The sequence below is a fragment of the Acanthamoeba castellanii genome (assembly GCF_000313135.1).
Source record: "Acanthamoeba castellanii str. Neff unplaced genomic scaffold scf7180000084753, whole genome shotgun sequence".
Taxonomy (NCBI): domain Eukaryota; phylum Discosea; order Longamoebia; family Acanthamoebidae; genus Acanthamoeba; species Acanthamoeba castellanii.
In genome coordinates, this window is record NW_004457538.1 from 175,153 (window position 1) to 196,826 (window position 21,674).

Consider the following 21,674-nt stretch of genomic DNA (forward strand, 5'->3'; position numbering starts at 1 on the left):
ATGTGTGTGTGTGTGTGTGTGTGGTGGTGGTGGTGGTGTGTGTGTGTGTGTGTGTGTGTGTGTGTGTGTGTGTGGTGTGCGTGTGCGTGTGTGTGTGTGTGTGTGCGGTGGTGCGTGATGCAGGGACGCTGACGGACCACTACTATGCGGCGCTGGCTGGGTCGCGATGGCTGGACAACTTGTCGCACGTGCTGACCGCAGCGACACGCATCGCCGAATTTGTACATAAACGAAACACGTCTGTCATCGTCCACTGTACGCCCTCCACCATACACGACGCACACGACGCGACGCGACACGACACAACACACGACGCACACGACACGACACGACACGACACGACACGACACGACATGACACGACACGACACGACACGACACGACACGACACGACGCACACGACCCACACGGCACACACGACACAACACGACAAGACAAGACATGACACGACACACGCGAGGCATGGCTCATATGTTGCGTGTTTGGACAGGCACGGACGGGTGGGACAGGACGCCGCAGCTGACGGCGCTGGCGCAGCTCCTGTTAGATCCCTACTACCGCACCATCGTCGGGTTCGAAGTCCTCATCGAAAAGGTACCCACACCACCCATGCCCCGCACACGCGATCTTCGCTGAACGCGATGCAACACGCACCACCGCACACACGGACCACACACACACACACACACACACACACACACACACACACACACACACACACACACACACACACACACACACACACACACAGGAGTGGCTGAGCTTCGGGCACCAGTTCACGGAGCGATGCGCGCACGTGGGAACGACCAAGAACGAAACGCCCATCTTCACCATGTTCATTGGTACGTCGAGTTTTGGCCTCGTGCGTGTGTCGTGTATGTCGTGTGTGGTGTGAGTCAGGTGTGCGGTGTGAGCCGTGTGTGTGTGTGTGTGAGTGTGAGTGTGTGTGTGTGAGTGTCGTGGTGTTGTGTTGTGTGTGCGGTGTCTTTTGACGCGTGAGGAGCAGATTGCGTGTGGCAAGTGATGCAGCAATTTCCGCTGTCGTTTGAGTTCAACGAGCGCTTCCTCATCACCATTCTCGACGAGCACTACAACTGCAAGTTCGGCACTTTTCTTGGTACCTCCCCTACACTCCCTGTGCGGTGTGTATCGTGTCGTGTGCGGTGTATGCGTCGTGTGTCGTGTGTGAGGTGTGTGTCGTGTGTGCGGTGTGCGTGTGCGGTGATTTCACCGGCGGCGGGTCGGCAGCCAACGCGGAGCGGGAGATGCGGGAGCACAACCTGGCGGCGCGCACGGTGTCGCTGTGGAGCTACATCAACAGCAAGCAGCACAAGCGGCGCTTCAAGAACTACCTCTACACCGCCAAGCGCAAGGCCTCCGCCGCAGCCGGAAAGTCAGGCCACGATCAGCGACCACCCTCCGCCCACTCCTCTGATGATGACAACGACCACCTCCACGACCACACCGACGACGGCGTTGGCGAAAGCGAAGACGACGACGACGAAAGCGACGGGCGCGAGGAGAACGAAAGCGACGACGAATGCGAAGAGCGACGGCAGAGGGCGGGCGAAGACGGCGCGGGCGGCGGAGGTGGCGAGGACGAGGGGCGAGTGCTGTTCCCACGAACAAGCGTGCGGCGGCTGAAGCTGTGGGACGCGTACTACATGCGCTGGATGGCCGACCTGGGGGCCGACCGGGAGGCCGAGGAGCGGGACGCCGTCATCGCCCGCCTGCACGACGACAATAAGCGGCTCCGGCGGCGCCTCAAAACTCGCCTCGCGCGTCAACAGGACCGCGGCAGGACCAACGCAGCCCAGTAAAAATGTCTGTGTTGCTCAAAGCCAAGAGGATTAGTTTCCTTGCCCTGCTTTTTTTTTCTACCCTCCTGTCCACCACGGCACTCATACAGCTTGGCCTGTGGATGGGTGTGCCAAACGTTGTGGCGTCTGGTCGCACGCCCTGCTGCACCATATGGTCGAACACCTCCTGCGCCTGGTCCATGTGGCGGCGGCCTCTGGCTTTGGCACAGTGATCAGCGCAACAGAGTTAGTGAAACAGGTACACTGTCAAGAACTGGGACTCAAATTTTGCTGAGGTTCACTGTCACCTTCTTCCCAACACTGTGTTTGTAGGAGTGGAAGGCAGGGCCAGGAGGAGGTACAACGTACTTGAAGAGGAGGGACTCCACCCAATGGCACTGTGCTGTGGCCTGTACTACTTCCCACTGTTGATCTTGATTGTTTTTTACCTGCAGAAGTTGTGGTTTCCTTTTGACTGTGCTCATCACCCACCAGGGGTGGGCTGTAATTCTGATGCACTCACTGGTGGGCAGTTTGAGACATGTAAATTGTTATTTGCAAACAATAACTTGTAGTTCATTCGTTGGTGAGATTGCATTATCACCCTCGGCCGAAGAAGTAGGAGAGGATGCCGCCGCCCGGTGCACCCTTCTTGGGCGAGCCTCCCCTGCCCGGCGATGGCGTTGCCACACCCTGCCGTACCTGCGCGAAACGTGTCAACATTTAAGCACCTACACACGACACACACGACGCACACGACGCACACGACGCACACGACGCACACGACGCACACGACGCACACGCAGGCGAGTTTGTGGGTACCCGGAGGGCGTAGTCCTTCTTGAACTTCTCGAGCTTTTCGAGCGTGGGCTGGTTGATGCCCACGGAGAAGTCGTTGCAGCGCTTCATAAGCACGGCCACCTCGATCACCAGATCGATCGCCAGGGCCATCAACGACGGATTGCGCAGACCCGGCAGCTTGAACAACCTTTAGTGGACACGACACGACACGCACGACACGCACGACACGCGGGGAGAACGACACAACACATGGTTATTTCAAGGTTGGGAGTGTGAGGAATGTGAGGAATGGGCGGTTACTTCTTGGATTCCTTGAGCACGTTGTCGATGCAGGCGTCGGAGAGCTGCACCAGCTCGTTGAAGCTCAACACGCTCCGCATCGTCTTATTCATCACCTGTCCACCCAACCATTCATGCGTGTGTGAGTGTGTGCGCACACGTGTGCGGTTGCTCGTGTGTGTGTGTGTGTGTCGTGTCGTGTCGTGTCGTGTCGTGTCGTGTACCGCGAGGTTGGCGTCATTGAGCTTGTCCCTGAGGTCGAGGATGAGGTGGATGTGTTTGCGCTCCTCGATCTGCAGCAGTCGCAGCTGCCGCTCAACCACGTTGTCGATGCGCGCCAGTATGCGCAGCTCGTCGTCCTCCAGCTCCATCGCGATCTCGTTCCTCAACTGATCGATGTCCACCGCTGCATTGCGTCCACATGACACACACACACACACGACACACACACACACACACACACACACAACCACACACGACACACACACAAACACACACACACACGTCAGGAATGACGTCGTTGATCGCGCGCGGCGCGAAGGGGCTCGTACTGAGGGGCTTTTCGTGGTCCTTCTCCTTGCCCTTGCTGTCGCGGCCATCGCTGCTGTCGACGTCGACGCTGCTCGTTGAGCTGCTGCTGGTGAAGCTCGGCGTCGGCGTCGACACGATCTGTTCAACTGTCGACGTGTCGACACCCGCGCTCGTCCGCAGGCCCGAGCCGGGGCGGCGCAGGGCCGACGGGGACAGGGTCATGGGCAGCTCGCGGGCGCGGCCCATTCGCTGAATCTTGAAGCGGATCTGATTGGCCAGATCGATCGACGCGTGGAGCACGCGCTTGCGGTCCGAGTCCTCCGGGTTGAGCAGGGCCTCCTTGAACATGACCAGAATGTTGGGCGACAGCTCGATCAGGTGCCGGTACTGCTGCTGCAGCTCCTCGTCCTCCACCACGCCCGGCATATCGATCTTCGATTCTACGACACGACACGACACGACACGACACGACCAACGACACGACACGACCAACGACACGACCAACGACACGACCAACGACACGACACACGCATGAGCGAGTGTCGTGTTGCGTGCGGTGTGGATTTTGGGGGGTGAGGGTGAGTGTGAGGGTACCGATGAATTTGATGCTGTCGTCGATGAAGGAGAGGGTGCAGGCGGTGGCGATCTTGCTGTTGGCCTCGCTGATCTGCTTGAGGCACGTGCGGAAGTTGATGTGGTACGCCCCGTTGTGCGACTCCGAGAACAGCAGATTCACCACTTCGCACGGCACACGACACGACACGACACGACACGACCAACGACACGACACGACCAACGACACGACACACAGCGTCAGACGATGGGCGACAGTAAGCAGAAACAAAGGAGGCGGGCGTACCAGGCTTGACGAGGGACTGGAGGCGCTGGAGCTCCTGGGCGCCCTCCTCCTTCTGACTCTGCCGCAGCTCGTCCGGGCAGTTGAACGACTTGGCCTATGTCCGCCATACAGGACCATGCCATGACGTCAGCGTGTCGTCGTGTCGTGTGTCATGTGTGCGTGTGCGGTGTTGCGTGTTTGCATTACCTTGACGACGTGCTGGACGATGTGGTCGGTCATGACGTCGATGAGGCGGAAGGTGTTGGCCTCGTCGCTGTTCATGGCGAACAGGTTGATGCGGTTGAGCGAGGCCTCGAGCCGGAAGGCCGACGTGAGCAGCTCCTCGACGAGCGAGGGCGTGTGCGGGCGCGAGTGGAGCGTGTAGGTGGTGCCCGCCTTCCCGCCTCGGGGCGACAGCGACAGCGTCTGCGTCGGGTTCCGATACGAGATCATGAACGGCGACATCGAGCCCTCCTCCGGCCCATGCAGTCGCGGCAGCGCTCGCGCTACATTTTTTTTACATCCATTCCACACATTCCGCGATCAGTAAATAATAAATTAATTTCAATTAAATAAAAACAATGAAAATTCGCCAGAATAAATAATAACTAATAAATAAATACCTTCGGGCATGATGGTCTTGCGTTGGTCCTTCTTGCGGGCGGGGGCCGAGGGCTTAGCGAAGACGCTGTCGACCTTGTCCCGCAGGGTCGAGGCGGCGAACGAGGACGACGAGGCCAGCGACTGCGTGATCGAGTTCGAGCGCGGTCGCTTGACCGACGCGTCGTCAAAGCTACGGCGCGCGCCTCTGTATGTGCCCCCCCCCAACACTCGCGGTATAAGTCGTGTGGGGCGACTGAGAAAGAGAGAGACGGCCGCGACGTACGCTTCGGTGGGCGGTGGCGGGACGGGCTTGGCGGGCGGGATGTGGCGCGCCGCAGGCGAGGCCGCGGTCTCGAGAGCCGGCACCGTAGTGAGGCCCGCTGACGCCTGCATTATATTGTTATATTATTATTATTATTATTATTATTATTATTATATATTGTTGTTATTGTTTGCTGTGTGCGTGTGCGGTGCTGCGTATGATCGTGTGTTGCGCGTGTGCGATGGTTGGGATGGGGAGAAGGGGTCGTACCGCAGTAGCGAGCGACGACTCAGCGGTCAGGATGGACATGGAGTTCCGCGCCACGGGCGCCGATAGCGAGCGCTGCAGAGTGTGTGCGCGTTAGCCCACAGGCGACCACAGGAAGAAGGCGCAGGCATACCACGGGCACCTCCTCCTTGGGGATTTCGGCCTCGGCCACCACCTCCGTCGGCTGCTCGACGACGGGCGGCTGCTCCACCACCACCACCTCCTCGGCCTCGGCCTTGGGCGTCACATCGACGACCGCGGGCTCGGCCGGCGTGGGCTCCTCGGGCTTCGTCTCCTCCTCCACGACCTTGTCCTCGACTACCTCCTCCACCGCGGGCTCGGGCTCGTCCACAACAATAGCGGCAGGCTCCGGCTCCGGCTCCGACTCCGGCTCGACCGGCGCCGGTGATTCGACGGCGACGGCCTCCACTGCCACCTCCTCCATGGGCTGCTGCTGCTGCTCGGTCGTCGTGCTCTCCTCCTCCATCTTTTCTTCTTTAGTTTCCTCTTCGATTTTCTCTTCGGTTGCGGGCGGCTGTTCGATTTTCTCTTGTTCGATGGTCGGCTGCTCGTCGGCGAGCATAGGCAGAGTTTCGTCGGCGGTGGTGGTGGTCGTCGTCATGGGGGCCTCCATGGGCGGCAGCTCCAGCTTTGTGGGCGACGGCGCCTGACCAACCAAAAGCACAACATTCCTCATTAGCGCACACGACACACACGCGTGTTCTCAAGACCGCACACGACACGAGCGTACGCGAAGGCCGATGGTGGTGGCAGTGCTCTGCAGGGGCGAGCGGGGCGAGTGCTGGGCGAGCTTCTCGAAGATGCGGCGCGGCGACGTCGACCGCCCCGACCCGAGCGAGATCTTGCGCGGCGGCAGCGACATCGCGGCCGCCCGCCGGGTGGACAGCGACGACATGTCCGTGCTCCGACGCTTGAGCGATCCTTGTCTGTGTGCGCGCGCGTACCATGTGTGCGGTGAGTGGGTGTGCGTGTGCGTGTGTACGGTCGTGCGTGTGTGCGTACTCCCAGTCAGTGGCGGGTGCGGTGGCAACGGGCGGCGGCGTGCCGCTGGTGTCCGACCGCTTCTTGCGCTTGCTGCTCTGCGCCGCCTCGTCGTCGCCCAACTGCATGTCCGCCGCGCCCTCGCCCTCGCCCTCGTCTCGCTCGCGCTTGGCCGACTCGCTCGCAGCCGCGTGGTGGCTGCCGCGTTCGACCATCTTGGCCATCTGCATCTCCATGATCTTCATGTTGATGTCCTCGCGGGCCTTGGCTAGCTGACGCTGGAGCTCGAGCTCGTACTGGGTCTCGAGCTCGGCCCGGCGCATGGCCAGCAGGCGGTCGGCCCGGCGCGCAATCTCGGCCTCGAGCACGTTGTTGAGCTCACCGTTGGAGCCCGGGTCGTCGTCGAGCACCCGCTGCATGAGGTCCAGCACTCGCTGCTCCAGCTCCAGCGCCACCAGCGACGGATCCTGCGCGTGCAGATGCATGACACGACACGACATGACACGTATAAGACAACACGACACGACACGACACAACACGACACAACACGACCAACGAACGACACGACACGACACGACACAACACGAGCGGCGTACCCTGGCGAGGGATGAGTCTTGGTCGGCGAGCTTTTGCCTGGCGAGGCGATATGGGCAGGAATGTCAGGAACGTAAGGAATGTTTGTCGACAGAATAGGGCACGGGGGGGGGCGAAGCGTACTCTTCGATGGCGACCTGGAGGCTCTGGATGTTGTGGTTGGCCTCCTCGAGCAGGGCCTGGTCCTTCTCCTGCTGCTCCCGGAAGTGCCTTCAGACACCGCGGTGTCGTGCCGTGGAAAAGGGACGTGAGGCAGGGAAACGCACGTGTGACACGCACGACACACAACGCACACAACGCACACGACATGAAGGGCAACGTACCGGTTGACTTTCATGAGCGAGTTGACGGCGTCGGTGAGCCGCTGGTTCTCTTCGACGATGCTCGTCAGGTCGGCGTGCTCCTCTTGAATCTGTGCCATGCAATCCAGTGCAACCGTGTTAATGAAACACGCACCACCGCACACGCAAGAGGTTTTATAAAAACGAACCACGGCGAGCTTGTCCTTGAGCTGCTTGTTCTGGTCCTGCATGGCCTTGAGGCTCTTGACCTGCTCCCGCAGCTGCTTGACCTCGTACTCGGCGTTCTGGCTCTTAGACGACGTCGTCTTCAACACCTCTGCGCGCCCCCGCAAAAACCAAACGTTACGACACTGGTGCGTGTGCGGTGATGCGTGTGCGGCTCGTACCGAGATCGCCCCTGAGCGAGGCGTTGTCCTTCTGAAGCTGCACCGTTTGTTCCTGCAGCTCCTCCGTCAACTCCTTCGCACTTTCCAACTATTGTGTGTGTGTGTGTGTGTGTGTTGTGTGTGTGTGTTGTGTGTGTGTGTGTGTGTGTGTGTGTGTGTGTGTGTGTGCCGTGCGTGTCGTGTCATTGATTGTGTGTCGTGCATGTCGTGTCGCGAATGTCAGATGGTTGGAACAGAACGTGAAGAGTGAGATGAAGGCTACAGGTTGAGGGCAGGTGCGTACCTGCTCGAAGAGTTGTCGGGTCTTCTCCTTGTAGGCCGAGTTGACGCGCTGCTCGAGTGTGAGCGAGCGCACCTTGTCCTGCAGCTTCTCCACCTCCTCCTCGAGCGCGTTGTGCATCTCGGCCGCCGTGACGTGCTCGCTTTGCAACACCTCGCACCTCTGCAGAGGCGGTCCGCCCACATTCACTTTCAAATCACGCACACACCGCACACACCACCGCACACGCGCACGTGGAAGGAATGGAATGAATCGAATGATGGGTGAGTACCGCGCGCAGTTCGACCATGCTTCGCTCGTAGTCCTGGTTCTGCTGCTGGAGCAGGTGGTTGGCCTCCTCGAGCCGCTCCAGCGTGGTCAGGATTTCGTTGTTGGCGTCCCGTTGTGTGTCATACTGTATCACCCCCCGTCAACGCCACACGACACACGACACACGACACACACCATCGCACACGCATACACGACACACACGCGGCGTAGCACGACACGAGATGGCACACGACACACGTCAGCGCTAGGGGCTTGAGAGGCACTGAGAGGGAAGAGCGAGGAGAGGACCTGGTCTCGCCAGATGGAGGCCTCCTCGAGTTCCTCCATGAGCTGCTGGTTCTTCTGCACCAGCATCTGACCGATCTCCGCTGCCGTCTGCCATAAACAAATAATAATAATAATAATAATAATATAAATAAAATATTATTTCAGTAATAATATATATATTTAAATAGAAATAACGACTGCCGCGCGTGCTTGGTACACGTGTTCCAAATAAAATAAAAATAAAAAAATGGAAGCAAGTAGCGAACCTTGAAGTCGTGCTCGCGGTCGCACGCGATGCGATAGGCACTCTCCAGCTGCTCGAGCTCCTCTGAGTCGCCCGCTTCGCCTGGTGGCGCGCCAATAAAAATGAAAAAAAGAAAAACGAGCATTAAAACGAATTGAATAAATCAATGAAAACAACAACGAAATATTATCTTCAAAATAGAGATCAATAGAGATGAGGGCGAATTGCAGGTCGTTCGTACGTAGTTTGTCGAGTACGGCACGAAATTGGGTGAGAAAGTCGTCGTCGCCTTCCCCCTCCTCAACCTGCGAGTCCTCGCGGTACTCTTCCTGTTCTTCCAGATCGCTCATCACTCTCTGCCGCGTGCACGCTGATCTCCCAACCCGCACGCGTGATCTTTCTCTCTCGCAATCGATGCGCTTGCACCACAGACAGGAACAACGGTTAGAAAAAGAAATTCATTTTTCTTTTTCCTCTTCCCCACTGGAATGTTCACTGGCGCATTCTTGAGAGCATGTAGCTGATATTTCGTATTTACCGGAGTGCGCCGGGGGTGCGTGATGAAAGACTGGACCCCAAGCCGCACACACAACACCCACCACCGCACACAGTGGTTGGAGAAGAGCAAAAATGTAATTCGGCGAAGGGCAGGCGTTGGTCAAGCGCCACGGTGATGGGAGGCGGAGGTGGCCAGGCTGGCCGACGAGTACTTGGGCACCTGGGCGCCGCTGCCGCCACCGGCGGCCGAGTGGAGCTGGGCGGCGGTCAGCAGGTCGGCCGGGAAGAACCGCTCCTTCTGCGTGATCATCAGCAGCACCAGCTTGTTGCACGCCTCCGCCTCCCGCAGGAACTGTGTGTGTGTGTGTGATGTGGTGTGTGTGGTGTGTGTCGTGCTTAGATTGATGAGTGTTGTGTCGTGTTGCGTGAGCCGTGTACCGCTTCTGTGTTGAGTCCCTCCTCGTCGGAACCAATCATAATCGGTCCGAAAATCAACTGTTCGTGAGTGTCATGACACGTGTGAGTGTCATGCATCGCACAGGCCGCACATGTGTGCGTAATGTGGATTGAGGGGTGGGGGATGCGGCGTACGGCGAGGTTCTGGAGGTGCATCTTGTTGGCGGAGGACTGGGACGCGACGAGGTCGAGGAAGTCGAAGACGTACTTGATCAGCCGCAGGGCGGGGCCGGGGAGCACCCGCACCAGCGACTCGATCTTGGCCATCGCCGCCTGTTCCGTGTCGCCCTCCAGCAACGCTGCACTCGCACACACCTCAACATCAGCCATCGCTCCACACCACACACACACACGCACGCACGACACGACACGACACGACACGACACGACACGACACGACACGACACGACACGACACGACACGACACGACACACACCACATGCACCACCGACCACATCACACACACACGCACGACACGCACGACACGAGGTGGGACGTACTGTGGATGGCCATAAAGCAAGAGTACTGTGTGGTGACGACCAAAGGGTAGCGCTTAGTACGTGCGGTGCGTGTGTGCGGTGTGTGTGTGCGTGGAAGGCGAACCAGGTCGGGAGAGAAGAGGGGCTGGGGCAGGTCGCGCAGGTATTTCTTGAGAAGGGCGGTGCAGGCGTGGATCTCCTCCTGCTGCCAATCGATGTCCACCCCTCGGTCCACCTTCGTCACCAGCCGCTGCAACGCAACGCAACACAACGCAACCATATATCGGGCGCGTGTCATCATCGGCCTTGTCATGTGTCAAACATGTCGTGCGATGCGGTGTGTACCATTAGTTGCATGTGATCGCAAGATATCCGAAAAATGCCCTCTTGTGTAAGCCCTGCGTCAATGCAAAAAAAAAAAAACATTGCGTAAGCGCAGGACACACGCCACACGACGCAGCTTTTACGGGCGGTCTGGGTACCGTGGCTGGAGATATGTCTGACGGTCTCCTCGACGATCTTGGGGATGCCCAGGGTGAGCCTGCCCTCGCGCACCAGCAGCTCGTCGAGCGGCACCCCGAACACTTTCTGGTGTTAAGAAAGACACACACGCGCTGGCCGGGTGAGTATGTCGTGTTGTGCGTGTGTCGTGCGCGTGTCGTGCGCGTGTCGTGCGTGTGTCGTGCGCGTGTCGTGCGTGTGTCGTGCGTGTGTCGTGCGTGTGTCGTGCGTGTGTCGTGCGTGTGTCGTGCGTGTGTCGTGCGTACCGTTTGCTCGCATAGTGTGGCGAGCTGTGTGGTGAGCGCTTCGAAGAGGTCCGCTTTCACAGACCCCAGCCCATACTACGTTCCAGCCAAAAAAACACACATGTCACCAGGTGAGTTGAAGAGTCGCACAGTGTTAGTGCATTGCAACACTCCAAAGACGGCAGTGAGGGGCTGGGTCCACGCACGGTGCGGTCGTGGAGGGTGGAGAACTGGATGCGCGCGGACATGAGGCCCTGCCGCTTCTTGTCCACCGATGTGATCTCCGTCACCAGCAGTTTCTCCTATCACCAAACACACGCGACACCGCACATCACACCGCACATCACACCGCACATCACACCGCACATGTACGCGAATGAGGGTCCATCGGCCGCGGGTGGTGACTTATTTTAACTGCGCGAGCGCGTACCACGTGTCCCTCGCTTCCCGTCTCCGTCGCAATATACAAATACCTGGCACGGCGCAATTCGTTATTCATAAATAAATAAAAATAAATAAATAACATGAATAATAGTTGACTTTTCAAGTAAATGAATAATAAATAAATAAATACCTGCCGAGGAGGAGCATGTGGGCCTTCTGCTCTGTCACCAGGGCCGTCCCTTCCTTCGTGCTAATACTCAGCACGCACGCGTGCAGCTCTAGCACGCCCGAGACACGACACACACACCGACACACCACACACCACACGCACACAACCAACCAAAGTAAGGCACGACACGCACAGGGCACAGTCGGCATAGGAAATGGAGCGAGGTGCGGTGGTACGTACGGTTGGCGTTCTTGCCGATGCTCGTCTCGGGCAGGCTGAAGAGGGCGGCGAACCGCGCGGCGTCGGACAACCCCACGTCGTCCGACGAAGACGTGTTCGACCGCAGCCGCGCGAACAGCCCCTCCTTGCCCTGTGCGCCCCTAGAAAATAAACACGCACACGCACACGCACGACACACGCGCAACCGCACACGCGCCACGTCAGCGTTCTCGCCCGTGGTTAAGGTGGCGGCTGTCGTGGACTCTTAGCAGTAGGAGGGTACCTGGACTTGTTGAGTTGGACGGGCTCGGTGGTCGCGCGTTCCCTGGCAGCGGCGGCGGCCTTGGCCTTCTTGAGTCCGTCGGAGAGCAGCTGCGCGCGTGCCACGTACTCGGCCTCCTTTGCCTGCCGTCCCGTGTTGGCGCAATTGCAGTTGACGTTGAGTTGAGAATGGTTTGATGATGGTGGTCGCACGGCCCAATCAGCCGCTGCAGCATGACATCGAACAACATAGCACGCCACGTACCCGAACGACGCCCAGCATGTGACCCGACAGATTATCCTCTGCACAAAGCAAGATATTTGAGTATTTATTTATTTATTTATTTGTTATTGGTTCAATACATCTTATTAGTACTGCTATTTTAATTATTGTCGCATTTTTTTTCCAATGAATAAACGCGATTAAAATTGAAAAAGAGGATGTCATGTTATGTAATGAAATAATATAGGCTGCTCTTGAAGATGGAGGGGGAGGGGGCTACCAAGGCTGGCGTGCAGGAGGAGTTCGGCGGCGGCGAGGTATTCCTCGAGCGCGGCTTCGTATCGTCCGGCCTCATCTTCTGCAACGGCTGCTGCGGCGTGGGCCACGGCCTGCTCCACCCGCTGCCCCGCCACGCGTCGTCGCACCCGCACCACCCCGCCCTCCGTCACCTCCACATCACTCTGCTGAGTCGCCCCTTGTTGCGGCCACGCGCCCGGGCTTTCCATCGATTTGGTTCTCGAGAGGCACAATCTTGAGCTTTTGTTTATTAATACAAAACGCTTTTGTGCATCCAGTTTCTTTGCATTTTTTCTTTTTTCTTTTTCCTTTTCCTTTGTAGTGCGAAGGATGAGGCGGGTGGCGATGACTGCACTGCTGCAGCGAATCGGGGGCGCTGCCTCCATTTCTTCTTCTTCTTCTTCTTTGTCTTCTTCGCTCGCGATGCCAGCGTCGCGTTGCTGCTCGCGGCTCACACTTCTTGGCCCCCACCACCAGAGGCTGCGAGTCTGGCTGCAGCCCTTCGAAGCCATGTTTTCCACCACCGCCACCACCACTCGCGCACCTGCGGCGAGACCACCGCCCTCGCCGGCAGCAGCAGCAGCAGCGCCGCAACACCACCAAAACCGCCGCCAAAGCCCTCCTCCCCCCCCCAAGGGTAGCAAACAACTGACCAACCCGGTGGTGCACCATCGATGATGGGTGGTTGGTGGGTGACCTCAGGTCTTGATGGACGCCGAACAGCGCATGGCCACCGACCCTGTTGCAGCCTATCACCAGATGCTGCGCGCTGTGGACCACATGAAGCACGCCGGGCAGCCAGACCACATGAAGCAGGCGGGCGTGCATCCAACCCACGCCACGTTCAGCGTCGTCATCGATGCGGCGGGATTTGCCGGCCTGCCGCACGAGGCCGAGCGCCAGTTCGACGCCATGACTTCGCTCCACGGCCTCCACCCTCAAGCCAACCAGTTCACGTCGCTCATCGAGGCGCTGGCCCGCAACGGCCAGCTCGACAAGGCCGAGGCCGTTCTCGACTCGCTCGCAGCGCGCCAGCCCACTTCGGCGCTGAAGCACGACCGCCTCACGGCCAAGAGCTTCAACACGCTGCTCGGGTTCTGCCTCGGCGCCGGCGACGCAGCACGAGGCCAGCGTGTGGCGGCCAAGATGCACCAGGCCGGCGTCGAACCCGATGACGTCACCCAGGCCAGGCTGCGCGACCTGGCCAAGCTGTGTGAGCGCCGTGGCGGACACACCGGCGGGTAGGTGAGGATGCATCACCCTTTGGCTCACTTGCTAACTTGCACATGCCAACCAAGTTTTGTGCATCCTTCTTCTCTTCCTTGTTCTCTTGGCCTAGCCCTCAGGAGGTCCTCACAGAAAGAGACTCTTGGTCGCCTCAGCCCCCAGCCCAAGCTGGCATGCCCACGCTGGTTCATTTTCTCTCTCTACTCGGGGACCGATCGGGCGAGGGCGGCGTTGACGCGGTGGTCGAGGACGGTCATGTGGTACTGGTCGATGAGGCCCGCCTCGTTGATGTGAACCACCAGCAGCCCGCGCACCTCTCCGAACTCCTGGCCCGTGGCCCGGACCGTCAACGGACGGAACACCTGGCCGCGTCGTATTTAGCGTGTGTGTGTGTGTGTGTGTGTGTGTGTGTGACAGTGTGTGTGTGTGTGTGTGTGTGTGTGTCAGCCAGTCAGCGGTCAACAAGATGGAACCGAAAAGAGGAATTGCGAACCACGTAGTAGGAGGCGCTGGACTCGTCGGAGACAATGGGGTCGAACTCCACATCTGGCGAACAGACGCGCCAAGGAAATGATGAGCCGTGGTGTGCGGTGGTGTGCGCCATCAGAAAAACACCCGCGTACTTGTCTGGAGGAAGATCTGCACGCGGCTGTGAATAAAGGCCATCAGCCCCTCCTCGCCATTGCCGTGGAACACCTTGCCCACCGGCTGCCGTACACACAGACACGTTCGGTCAGCATCGCACACGACACACACACACGCACACACACGCACACACACCACGACAAAAGGCACTCACCGGGTCGGCGTGCCAGGTCAGGACCAGGTCGGGGGCGAACGAGGTGCGGAAGGCGTCGTAGTCCTTGCGGAAGAAGTGTGCGAAGGCGCCGTCGAACGTACGCTGGGCGCGCGTGCGGTGCGCCGCGGCACACGCCAGCGAGCGCGTGTGGTGCACCACCAGCCGGGCCAGCTTGGCACCCACGCCACTGCCACTGCCGCTGCCGGCGTCGGCCCAGGCCATCAGCCATGCGCCGCACTCGGACGACGCGGCCGCCGGCGGCTCCCACCCTACCACCAGGCCCACCTCTGCCCCCGCGCCGGCCGCGGCAGTTGACCACTGTAGACCCGCCGCGGCGTCATCGGTTAAGGTGGCGTTCGTGCTGGCGGCGGCCGTGGCGTTCATGCCGCGGCGGAGGCGGCGCAGGAAGGCGGCGGCGGCGCGGGTGCCCTCGTAGCGGCCGCGCCAGGGCACGTTGGGGGTGCCCTGGGCCTCGACCACCACCTCGGGCGTCGCCCACGTCGCCACCAGCGCCACCGGCAGTTCGTCGTCGCCCCCGGCATCGACCACCCACTTCATCAGCGCGGTCAGGGCTTGCTTCAACTTGGGCGCCGCATCTTCATCATCGTCATCGTCATCTTCATCTTTGGTTGTTTCCTCTTTGAATTTGGGGATTGAGAAATCTGCTGCCGGTCGGCACTCGCCCTCGGCGTCGCACACGGCCGCACTGGCCGAGCCGCGAGCCTCCGAGGCTGCGGCCACCACGAGCACGACGAGTAGCAGCAGCAGCAGCACGGGTACCAGGAGACGAGGCACGCCCATGCCTTGTGTGCTATGAATTGTTGAGGCTGTGCTGTTGTTGGGTGTGGACGGCCTTTAGTGGGTGGCACGTGACGGTGAGTGGCGGAGCAGCATGGTTCCTGTAGTCAAAAACTCAATTTTCCGCGGTTGGTCGGCAGCTAGTAAAGATCCCAATTGGTGGACCTCGTTGATTTTGGGTCGGCTTTTCACGGCAAACTCGTAAAAGGAGGAAAATAGGAAAATGGAAAGGAAAATGCAAAGAGCAGACGAGATGGAGAGCGCGACTGCGGAGGTGAAGCCGTTGGTGTCGTACTCGGCAGTGCCTCGCCTGCACCAGCCCGACATCGCCACCATCCACCGCGACTACTTGCGAAAGTATTTTTTAATTACCAAATTCATGTGAAATGAAACTGCCATTATTATTTACATACAGTCTTTTAGAACTTCGTTATTTATATTATGACTGCTAACACCTAAATATGAAATAAATATTAATGTCTGATTGTGTTGATTATTTAAATAAGTAAGTTCTCATCTCAAAAAATATATCAATAATATAGAAACAAGCCGGTGGTGGTGACGGGGTGGATGGACGGCTGGCCCGTGCGCGATAAGTGGACCCTGCCCTACCTCAAGGAACGCCTCGGCGACACCGAGGTGCCAACGCCACACACACGCCGCACACGCACACGCACGCCACCACCGCACACGCACGCCGCACACGCACGCCGCACACACCGCAGCATCGCTGATCGGCGAGAGCGAATGTGTGTGTGCAGGTGGAGGTGCGGCACAAGACCAACACGGCGGCCTACCGCCAGGGCACCACCTACTTCACCAAGAAGATCAAGGTACACCGCACACGCACTCACCGCACTCACCGCACACGACACACGACACATGCATGCCGCACACGCGGGTTGCTGAGGCGTGTGTGCGGTGCGGCGTGTGTGCGGTGCAGTTCTCGGACTACGTGGCGGAGGTGGAGAAGGGCAGCAAGCGGGCGCGGGACCAGTACCTCGCGGTGCAGAACATCAACCGCGCGCTGCCCCAGATCGCCGACGACTTCGTCATGCCCGAATTCGTGCCCAAGCTCCACCGGTACACACCACCGCACACACACCACCGCACGACACACGCACTCACACATTCACCTAACCCCGCGTGTGCGGTGGTGTGTGCGGTGGTGTGTGTGCGGCGTGTGGCAGAGGTCCGTTCCTGTGGATCGCGCCGGTGGGGCACTACGAGTACCTCCACATCGACCCCGACGACAACTTCCTCCTCATCCTCTCCGGCTCCAAGACCATCCGCCTCTTCGCCCCAGGCACTTCTTTCTCTCTCTTTCTTTTTCTTTCTTTTTCTTTCTTTCTCTTTCAACTGACACCGCACACGCACGACCGCACACGCACGACCGCACGCGCGCGCCGCACGCGCACGACCGCACACGCGGGGAAGCAGATCAGTTGGAGAAGGTGTACCCGAATCCGTTGGGGTCGGCGGGCATTTCGCTGCAGACGCAGATGGACCTCTCGGAGTACTTTGGGCACGAGCACGAGCCCGAGGCCGTGGCGGCCTTCGCCCGGCGCTTCCCCAAGTTCCGCGACGTGGCGTGCCAGGAGTGCGTACTGAACGGCGGCGAGGTCCTGTTCCTCCCCTACGGCTACTGGCACCAGGTGCACGCACCAACCGCACACGCTCCACACACGGCACACGCTCGCCGCACACGCCGTACATGAGTTGACGCGCGTGTGGGGGGCGGGGGGTTGAAGGTGACGACGACGGAGGTGACGATATCGGTCAACTGCTTCTGCGGGGACCCGACGGGCGAGTTCCTCCCCAAGCTCATGGCCGAGGGTCCCCTGTGGGACACCTTCAAGTACTACGTACATATCTATGCCGCACCACACACACACATGCACACACACATCACACACACACACACACACACAACACATCACCTCACGACACGCGCACGACAGATGTTGAACGTGATCGAGCAAAACCGGCGGATGAGCACCAACCAGGCCTTCACGTTCTGCTCGCGCCGCTACTCGCGCGACCAGTTCAAGGCCGCCCTCTGGTCCTTCCTCTGGGGCCGTAAGCTGACCCCCTCCCATTCTCGCGCCCTAATCACTCCGTTAACCGTGTGTGTGTGCGCGCGCGTGCGGTTCCGCGCGTGTCGTGTGTGCAGGGTACAAGGAGGAGTTGACGGAGGAGCTGCTGGACCAGATGATCGGCACCATCACCGCGTACTGCGACCAGAGGGACCGCGAGCAGTGGCCCTCGCCCGAGGCCTACGCGGCGGAGGCGGCCCGTGTCCAGCCCGTCGCCAAGCCGCCCCGCATCAAGATCCGCGGCAAGAACTGGCGCGGCGGCGACGCCACCGCCAACATCAACGCCGACGACATCTCCAAAGAGACCATCATCTCTTCTTCTGCTTCTTCTTCATGAACCACACCCAACCAGTTGATGGTGATGCGACGCAAAAACATTGTTTTCCAGAGACGTGTGTCGTGCGTGTCGTGTGCGTGACGTGTGTGTTTTTCACGGTTTGCTCTTCTCCTTGCCCTTGTCCTTGGCCGCCGCTGGCGCCTGCTCCGCCGCTGGCGCCTCCTCGGCCTTGCCGCCGCCACCACCTTGCCCGGCCTCGCCGTCGTTGGTGTTCCGACGCCCTCGGTTGTTGTTCTCCGCCGACGCCGACGATGACTCGGGTGGTGGCGACGAAGCTGCGGCGGCGGCGGCGATGGCGTCGATGGCCTGCTCGAGGTAGCGGCGCTGCTTGAGGAGGGCGTCCATCCAGGCGTGCATGTCTTCGTCGTCGGGGGCGGCCAGGAACAGCTTCTTCTTGGCCGTCGCCACCCGGAACGCGTGCTTCTGCGTCCGGTCCTCGTGTGCCGCGAACTCGCACTTGATCAGCGGCACACGCAGCTTGGGCTTCGCACCCTATTACCCCCCCCCATTAACCACACACAGCCGCACACGCGCGTGCGCACACGACACGCGGTCAGCACTCGCGGAAAAGAAAACAAGAACAAAAAAACATGAGAACGAAGGTGAGCGACGACGTTACCTTGGCCTCGCATCGTTCGATGAAGCCGTCCTTGACGATGACGTAGGCCTTCTTCCACTTGCGGCCGCCGATGATCGAGCCCAGCCCCTTGCCCGGCAGCATCATCAGCTCGCCCTCCTTAGCCTGCGTTGTGCCGCACACGACACGACACACGACACACGACACGCACCACACGCACGACACCGCACGCGTTCACGATGCCAGGTCAGCACCACGTCGAGAGGAGGAGGAAGGGAGGAGGGGGAGGTCGATCGCGTACGGCCGAGGCGATGTGGGACCAGGTCGAGGCCGACCCGCGCCGCGAATCCGAGCCCGCCGCCGATCGGTCCACCAGCCGCTGGTGGGCGTGCTTGGCCTGCGCCCCCTGGTAACGACCGCCAGTCAGGTGGGGCCGGGTGGAACGACAGAGCCCGGCGAGAGGGGGCGTAGGGGGGGAAGGGGAGGGGAAAGGGGGTGTATGGTGCCTTGAGGGCGTCGAGCCAGAGTTCGTATTCGCCGCGGCTGCTGGCGTAGACCTGATAGGTACCGTCGGCGTGGTCCGTTATCTCGATCCCGTTGGCCTTGTCCGTGAACGGCGCCACCTGGTGGTCGAACACCACCGCCACCGCCGAACAACAACGATGAGCCACACGCGCGATACCGCACGCACCACCGCACGCACGGCACACGACACACACGACTCGAGTGGGGGGGGGCTGGTACGGCGGAGACGAGTTCGAGGGAGAGGATGCCCTGCGGTGAGAGTTGGTTCTTCTCCGTGCGCTTGTCCCCGTAGTAGACCAGATGCGGCCCATTCAACACAAACCACTTCCGCACCCACCGCTCTGCGCATTTGAATCAACGGGTCAGCCCACCACCGCACACACCGCACACTCACCGCACTCGCTCACCGCACACACACCGCACACGACGCAACACGCACCTCCGTCGCGCTTGAAGAGGAAGCCCTCCATCATTTGGCACTCGCTGTCGCTCTCGTCAGCCGGCTTGGCGGCGGCTTGGCCGGCCGGCGGGGGGGCTTGGCCGCCGTTGGACGACGCCTCGGCCTCCGCGGCCGCCTTGAGCCGCTTCTTTTCAATCAGCTTCCGCTTCCACTCCGGCATCTCGACGTCGCCCTCGCTCGTCGCCGACGCCTGCGTTGCATGAACAAGGGTGAGCGCGTGTGCGGTGTGTGCGGTGCAGCGTGTGCGGTGAGCGAGTGCGGTGGAGGGAGCGGGCGTACTCGGTTGAGTGTGGTGGGGGACTTTTCGAGGGGCGGCGGGGCGGTGCCCTTGCGGGCGCGGTTGGGGGCGCTCGAGGCGACTGCCCTCGCCGCCACCGGCGACCCACTCATCGTCGCTCCGCGCTTTCGCGGCGAGGAGGCCGACACTGTGGGTCAACGATCAGTTACACAACACGACACATGGCACACGACACACAACACACGACGACACGACACACGACACACGACGACACGACGACACGACGACACGACATACGACACACGACACACGACACATGACACATGACACATGACACATGACACATGACACACGACACACGACACATGGGGCGAGGCTGTACGCTGGTCGGGATCTCCGTCCATACAAAAGACGGTGTTGTCCTGATTTCCCTTCTTGTTCTCCACCGCCTCCTGCGCCCATGTCAGCGCTTGTGAGTGTCGTGTGCGATGCGGCAGTGCGTCTTGTGCGTCGTGTGCGTAGCGTGTGTAGCGTGTGCGTCGTGTGTGTAGCGTGTGTAGCGTGTGTAGCGTGTGTCGTGTGTGTTTCGTGTGTGCGCTCTGGTTACCTTGACTGAGATCTTGTCGCCCGCTCGCACGCCGCGCGTGGGCGGTCGTCGTCCAGCCGCCGCTCCGGCTCGCTTGGGCGATGCCTGCCAGCAGCCAGTCAGCCACGTCAGCAGCAGGCGGCGGGCGCGAAGAAAGACTTCAAAAAAGAAAGGGCCGCGCGTACGAGTCGTGGGCGGGACGAGGCCAGTGCGGCCAGCACCTGCGCCGGTTCGGCCACATTGCCGGACGCGTTGATCGTCGGCTCGGCTAAAATCACGCACGACGACGTATCGGCCTACGGAAGACAAGACCGCACGCACACGCACACGCACACGCACACGCACACGCACACGCACACGCACACGCACACGCACACGCACAACTCGCTCTCATCAGGTTTTGCCCCTTCTTGGCACGGCGCACGTGTGGACACGACACGTACGGCTTCGTTGTGGCCGTTTTCGTTGACGACCAGCGAGTGAAATTTGAGGAGATAGGTCAGCACGTCCGCCCCATCGCTGTCTGCCACGTCCTCGCTCGACAGATACGACGGAACCCCTGTGGGCACCACGCGACCAGAATGAGCGTGTGCGCGTGCGCGTGCGCGTGTGCGGTGGTGCGTGTGTGCGTGTGCGGTGGACACGCACCGAGCTCCTTCTCGGCGGTGGCGAAGGCCAGCTTGAGGTTGGCGTCGGCGTTGTCGGGCTGCAGGGAGGCAAAGTCGAACGCGTCGGGCTTGAAGCGGTGGACCAGCGCACAGAAGGCCATCCCGTCCCGCCAGCTCGCCTGGAAGTCCTCGATCGCCACCCCTGCGCCAACCAATCCACGCGATCAGCCCCGATCCGATCCACCAATCGCCGAGCAGGCAGCCAATCACGATGACGATGATTGGGTGGCCGTACCGGCGTAGGCCTCGGTCTGCTTGCGGCACCAGTCGAGCAGGTGGGCCTCTCCTACGCTGGGCCGAGCGTCCTCCTTTTCCTTGGCCTTTTCTTTGTGTTCCTCCTCTTTCTCTTTCTCCTTCTCCACCTCCTTCTCCTTGCCCACAGCTTCGCTGTTCCCTCTTTCTTTCTCCTTCTCCTTCTCTTTCGCTTTCGCTTTCGCTTTCGCGTTTTCCTTCGTCTTCCTTTCTTTCTCCTTCTTCTCCTTGTTGGTCTCCTTCGTCTTCTTCTTGTTGTTGGCGGCAGCGGCGGTGCCTTGGTCGTCATCGTTGGCTGATCGGGCCAGTCCCTTGTTGACATTGTTGCTGCTGTTGTCGGTGCCGGTGCCGCTGCTGTTGCCGTGGTGCGCGTCGACGATCTCCATCGAGGCCGCCTCGTTGCCGTCCGTGCGGATGTTGTCACGCCGGAGGATCATCAAAAGGCTTCGCCTCTTGTTCGTCGGGCTCTTGTTGGGCGTCGTGGAGGTGGTGGCCGAAGGCGGCTTCTCCTTGCCTCCGTCTTTCTTATCGACCGCGGGTGGTTGTGCCGCAGATGCTGGTGGCGGGCCGATTACCGAACCCTTCCTCCGCTTGGCGTTCTTCGTCTTCTTGTCCTTGGCTTCGGGGCTGCTGCTCTTCGCCTCTGTCTCCATCAT

The 21,674-nt window shown here is 60.2% G+C and overlaps 6 protein-coding genes and 1 pseudogene across 6 annotated transcripts; 3 read left to right on the forward strand and 4 right to left on the reverse strand.

Moving 5' to 3' along the window:
- The window catches only part of ACA1_198860, a 7,437-nt pseudogene extending 5,618 nt beyond the window's left edge, over positions 1 to 1,819 (forward strand).
- Positions 1,820 to 2,398: 579 nt separating this feature from the next.
- Positions 2,399 to 9,074, reverse strand: ACA1_198970 (viral Atype inclusion protein, putative; the record flags this gene model as incomplete). The annotated part of the gene is made up of 24 exons (XM_004341689.1): positions 2,399 to 2,491; positions 2,621 to 2,786; positions 2,900 to 2,994; positions 3,103 to 3,284; positions 3,430 to 3,849; positions 4,004 to 4,147; positions 4,269 to 4,362; positions 4,455 to 4,753; positions 4,871 to 5,055; positions 5,134 to 5,237; positions 5,383 to 5,454; positions 5,513 to 6,046; positions 6,131 to 6,326; positions 6,403 to 6,848; positions 6,978 to 7,014; positions 7,099 to 7,185; positions 7,299 to 7,387; positions 7,466 to 7,593; positions 7,664 to 7,736; positions 7,947 to 8,105; positions 8,215 to 8,337; positions 8,502 to 8,588; positions 8,747 to 8,826; positions 8,966 to 9,074. 24 exons carry the CDS (start codon positions 9,072 to 9,074, stop codon positions 2,399 to 2,401), a joined length of 4,002 nt encoding a protein of 1,333 aa, XP_004341737.1.
- A 308-nt stretch (positions 9,075 to 9,382) lies between these two features.
- Positions 9,383 to 12,664, reverse strand: ACA1_198980 (RhoGAP domain containing protein; the record flags this gene model as incomplete). The annotated part of the gene is made up of 15 exons (XM_004341690.1): positions 9,383 to 9,574; positions 9,814 to 9,885; positions 9,919 to 9,977; positions 10,178 to 10,202; positions 10,281 to 10,406; positions 10,502 to 10,554; positions 10,639 to 10,744; positions 10,924 to 10,998; positions 11,109 to 11,204; positions 11,333 to 11,375; positions 11,477 to 11,564; positions 11,696 to 11,835; positions 11,958 to 12,079; positions 12,201 to 12,238; positions 12,439 to 12,664. 15 exons carry the CDS (start codon positions 12,662 to 12,664, stop codon positions 9,383 to 9,385), a joined length of 1,461 nt encoding a protein of 486 aa, XP_004341738.1.
- Positions 12,665 to 13,163: 499 nt separating this feature from the next.
- Positions 13,164 to 13,700, forward strand: ACA1_198990 (uncharacterized protein; the record flags this gene model as incomplete). The annotated part of the gene is made up of 1 exon (XM_004341691.1): positions 13,164 to 13,700. One exon carries the CDS (start codon positions 13,164 to 13,166, stop codon positions 13,698 to 13,700), a length of 537 nt encoding a protein of 178 aa, XP_004341739.1.
- A 182-nt stretch (positions 13,701 to 13,882) lies between these two features.
- On the reverse strand, positions 13,883 to 15,282 carry ACA1_199000 (uncharacterized protein; the record flags this gene model as incomplete). Its single annotated transcript, XM_004341692.1, has 5 exons — positions 13,883 to 14,044; positions 14,176 to 14,228; positions 14,306 to 14,390; positions 14,482 to 14,583; positions 14,638 to 15,282. The coding sequence occupies 5 exons, from the start codon at positions 15,280 to 15,282 to the stop codon at positions 13,883 to 13,885; spliced, it is 1,047 nt and encodes a 348-aa protein (XP_004341740.1).
- Positions 15,283 to 15,532: 250 nt separating this feature from the next.
- ACA1_199010 (JmjC domain containing protein 5 (Jumonji domain-containing protein 5), putative) lies at positions 15,533 to 17,712 on the forward strand (the record flags this gene model as incomplete). The annotated part of the gene is made up of 9 exons (XM_004341693.1): positions 15,533 to 15,636; positions 15,822 to 15,918; positions 16,041 to 16,112; positions 16,223 to 16,362; positions 16,470 to 16,494; positions 16,725 to 16,934; positions 17,031 to 17,144; positions 17,241 to 17,358; positions 17,453 to 17,712. 9 exons carry the CDS (start codon positions 15,533 to 15,535, stop codon positions 17,710 to 17,712), a joined length of 1,140 nt encoding a protein of 379 aa, XP_004341741.1.
- A 93-nt stretch (positions 17,713 to 17,805) lies between these two features.
- On the reverse strand, positions 17,806 to 21,671 carry ACA1_199020 (calponin domain containing protein; the record flags this gene model as incomplete). The annotated part of the gene is made up of 13 exons (XM_004341694.1): positions 17,806 to 18,204; positions 18,332 to 18,454; positions 18,591 to 18,695; positions 18,847 to 18,912; positions 19,034 to 19,155; positions 19,254 to 19,464; positions 19,554 to 19,699; positions 19,895 to 19,964; positions 20,120 to 20,203; positions 20,284 to 20,394; positions 20,542 to 20,657; positions 20,747 to 20,908; positions 21,002 to 21,671. 13 exons carry the CDS (start codon positions 21,669 to 21,671, stop codon positions 17,806 to 17,808), a joined length of 2,385 nt encoding a protein of 794 aa, XP_004341742.1.
- Positions 21,672 to 21,674: the final 3 nt, after the last annotated feature.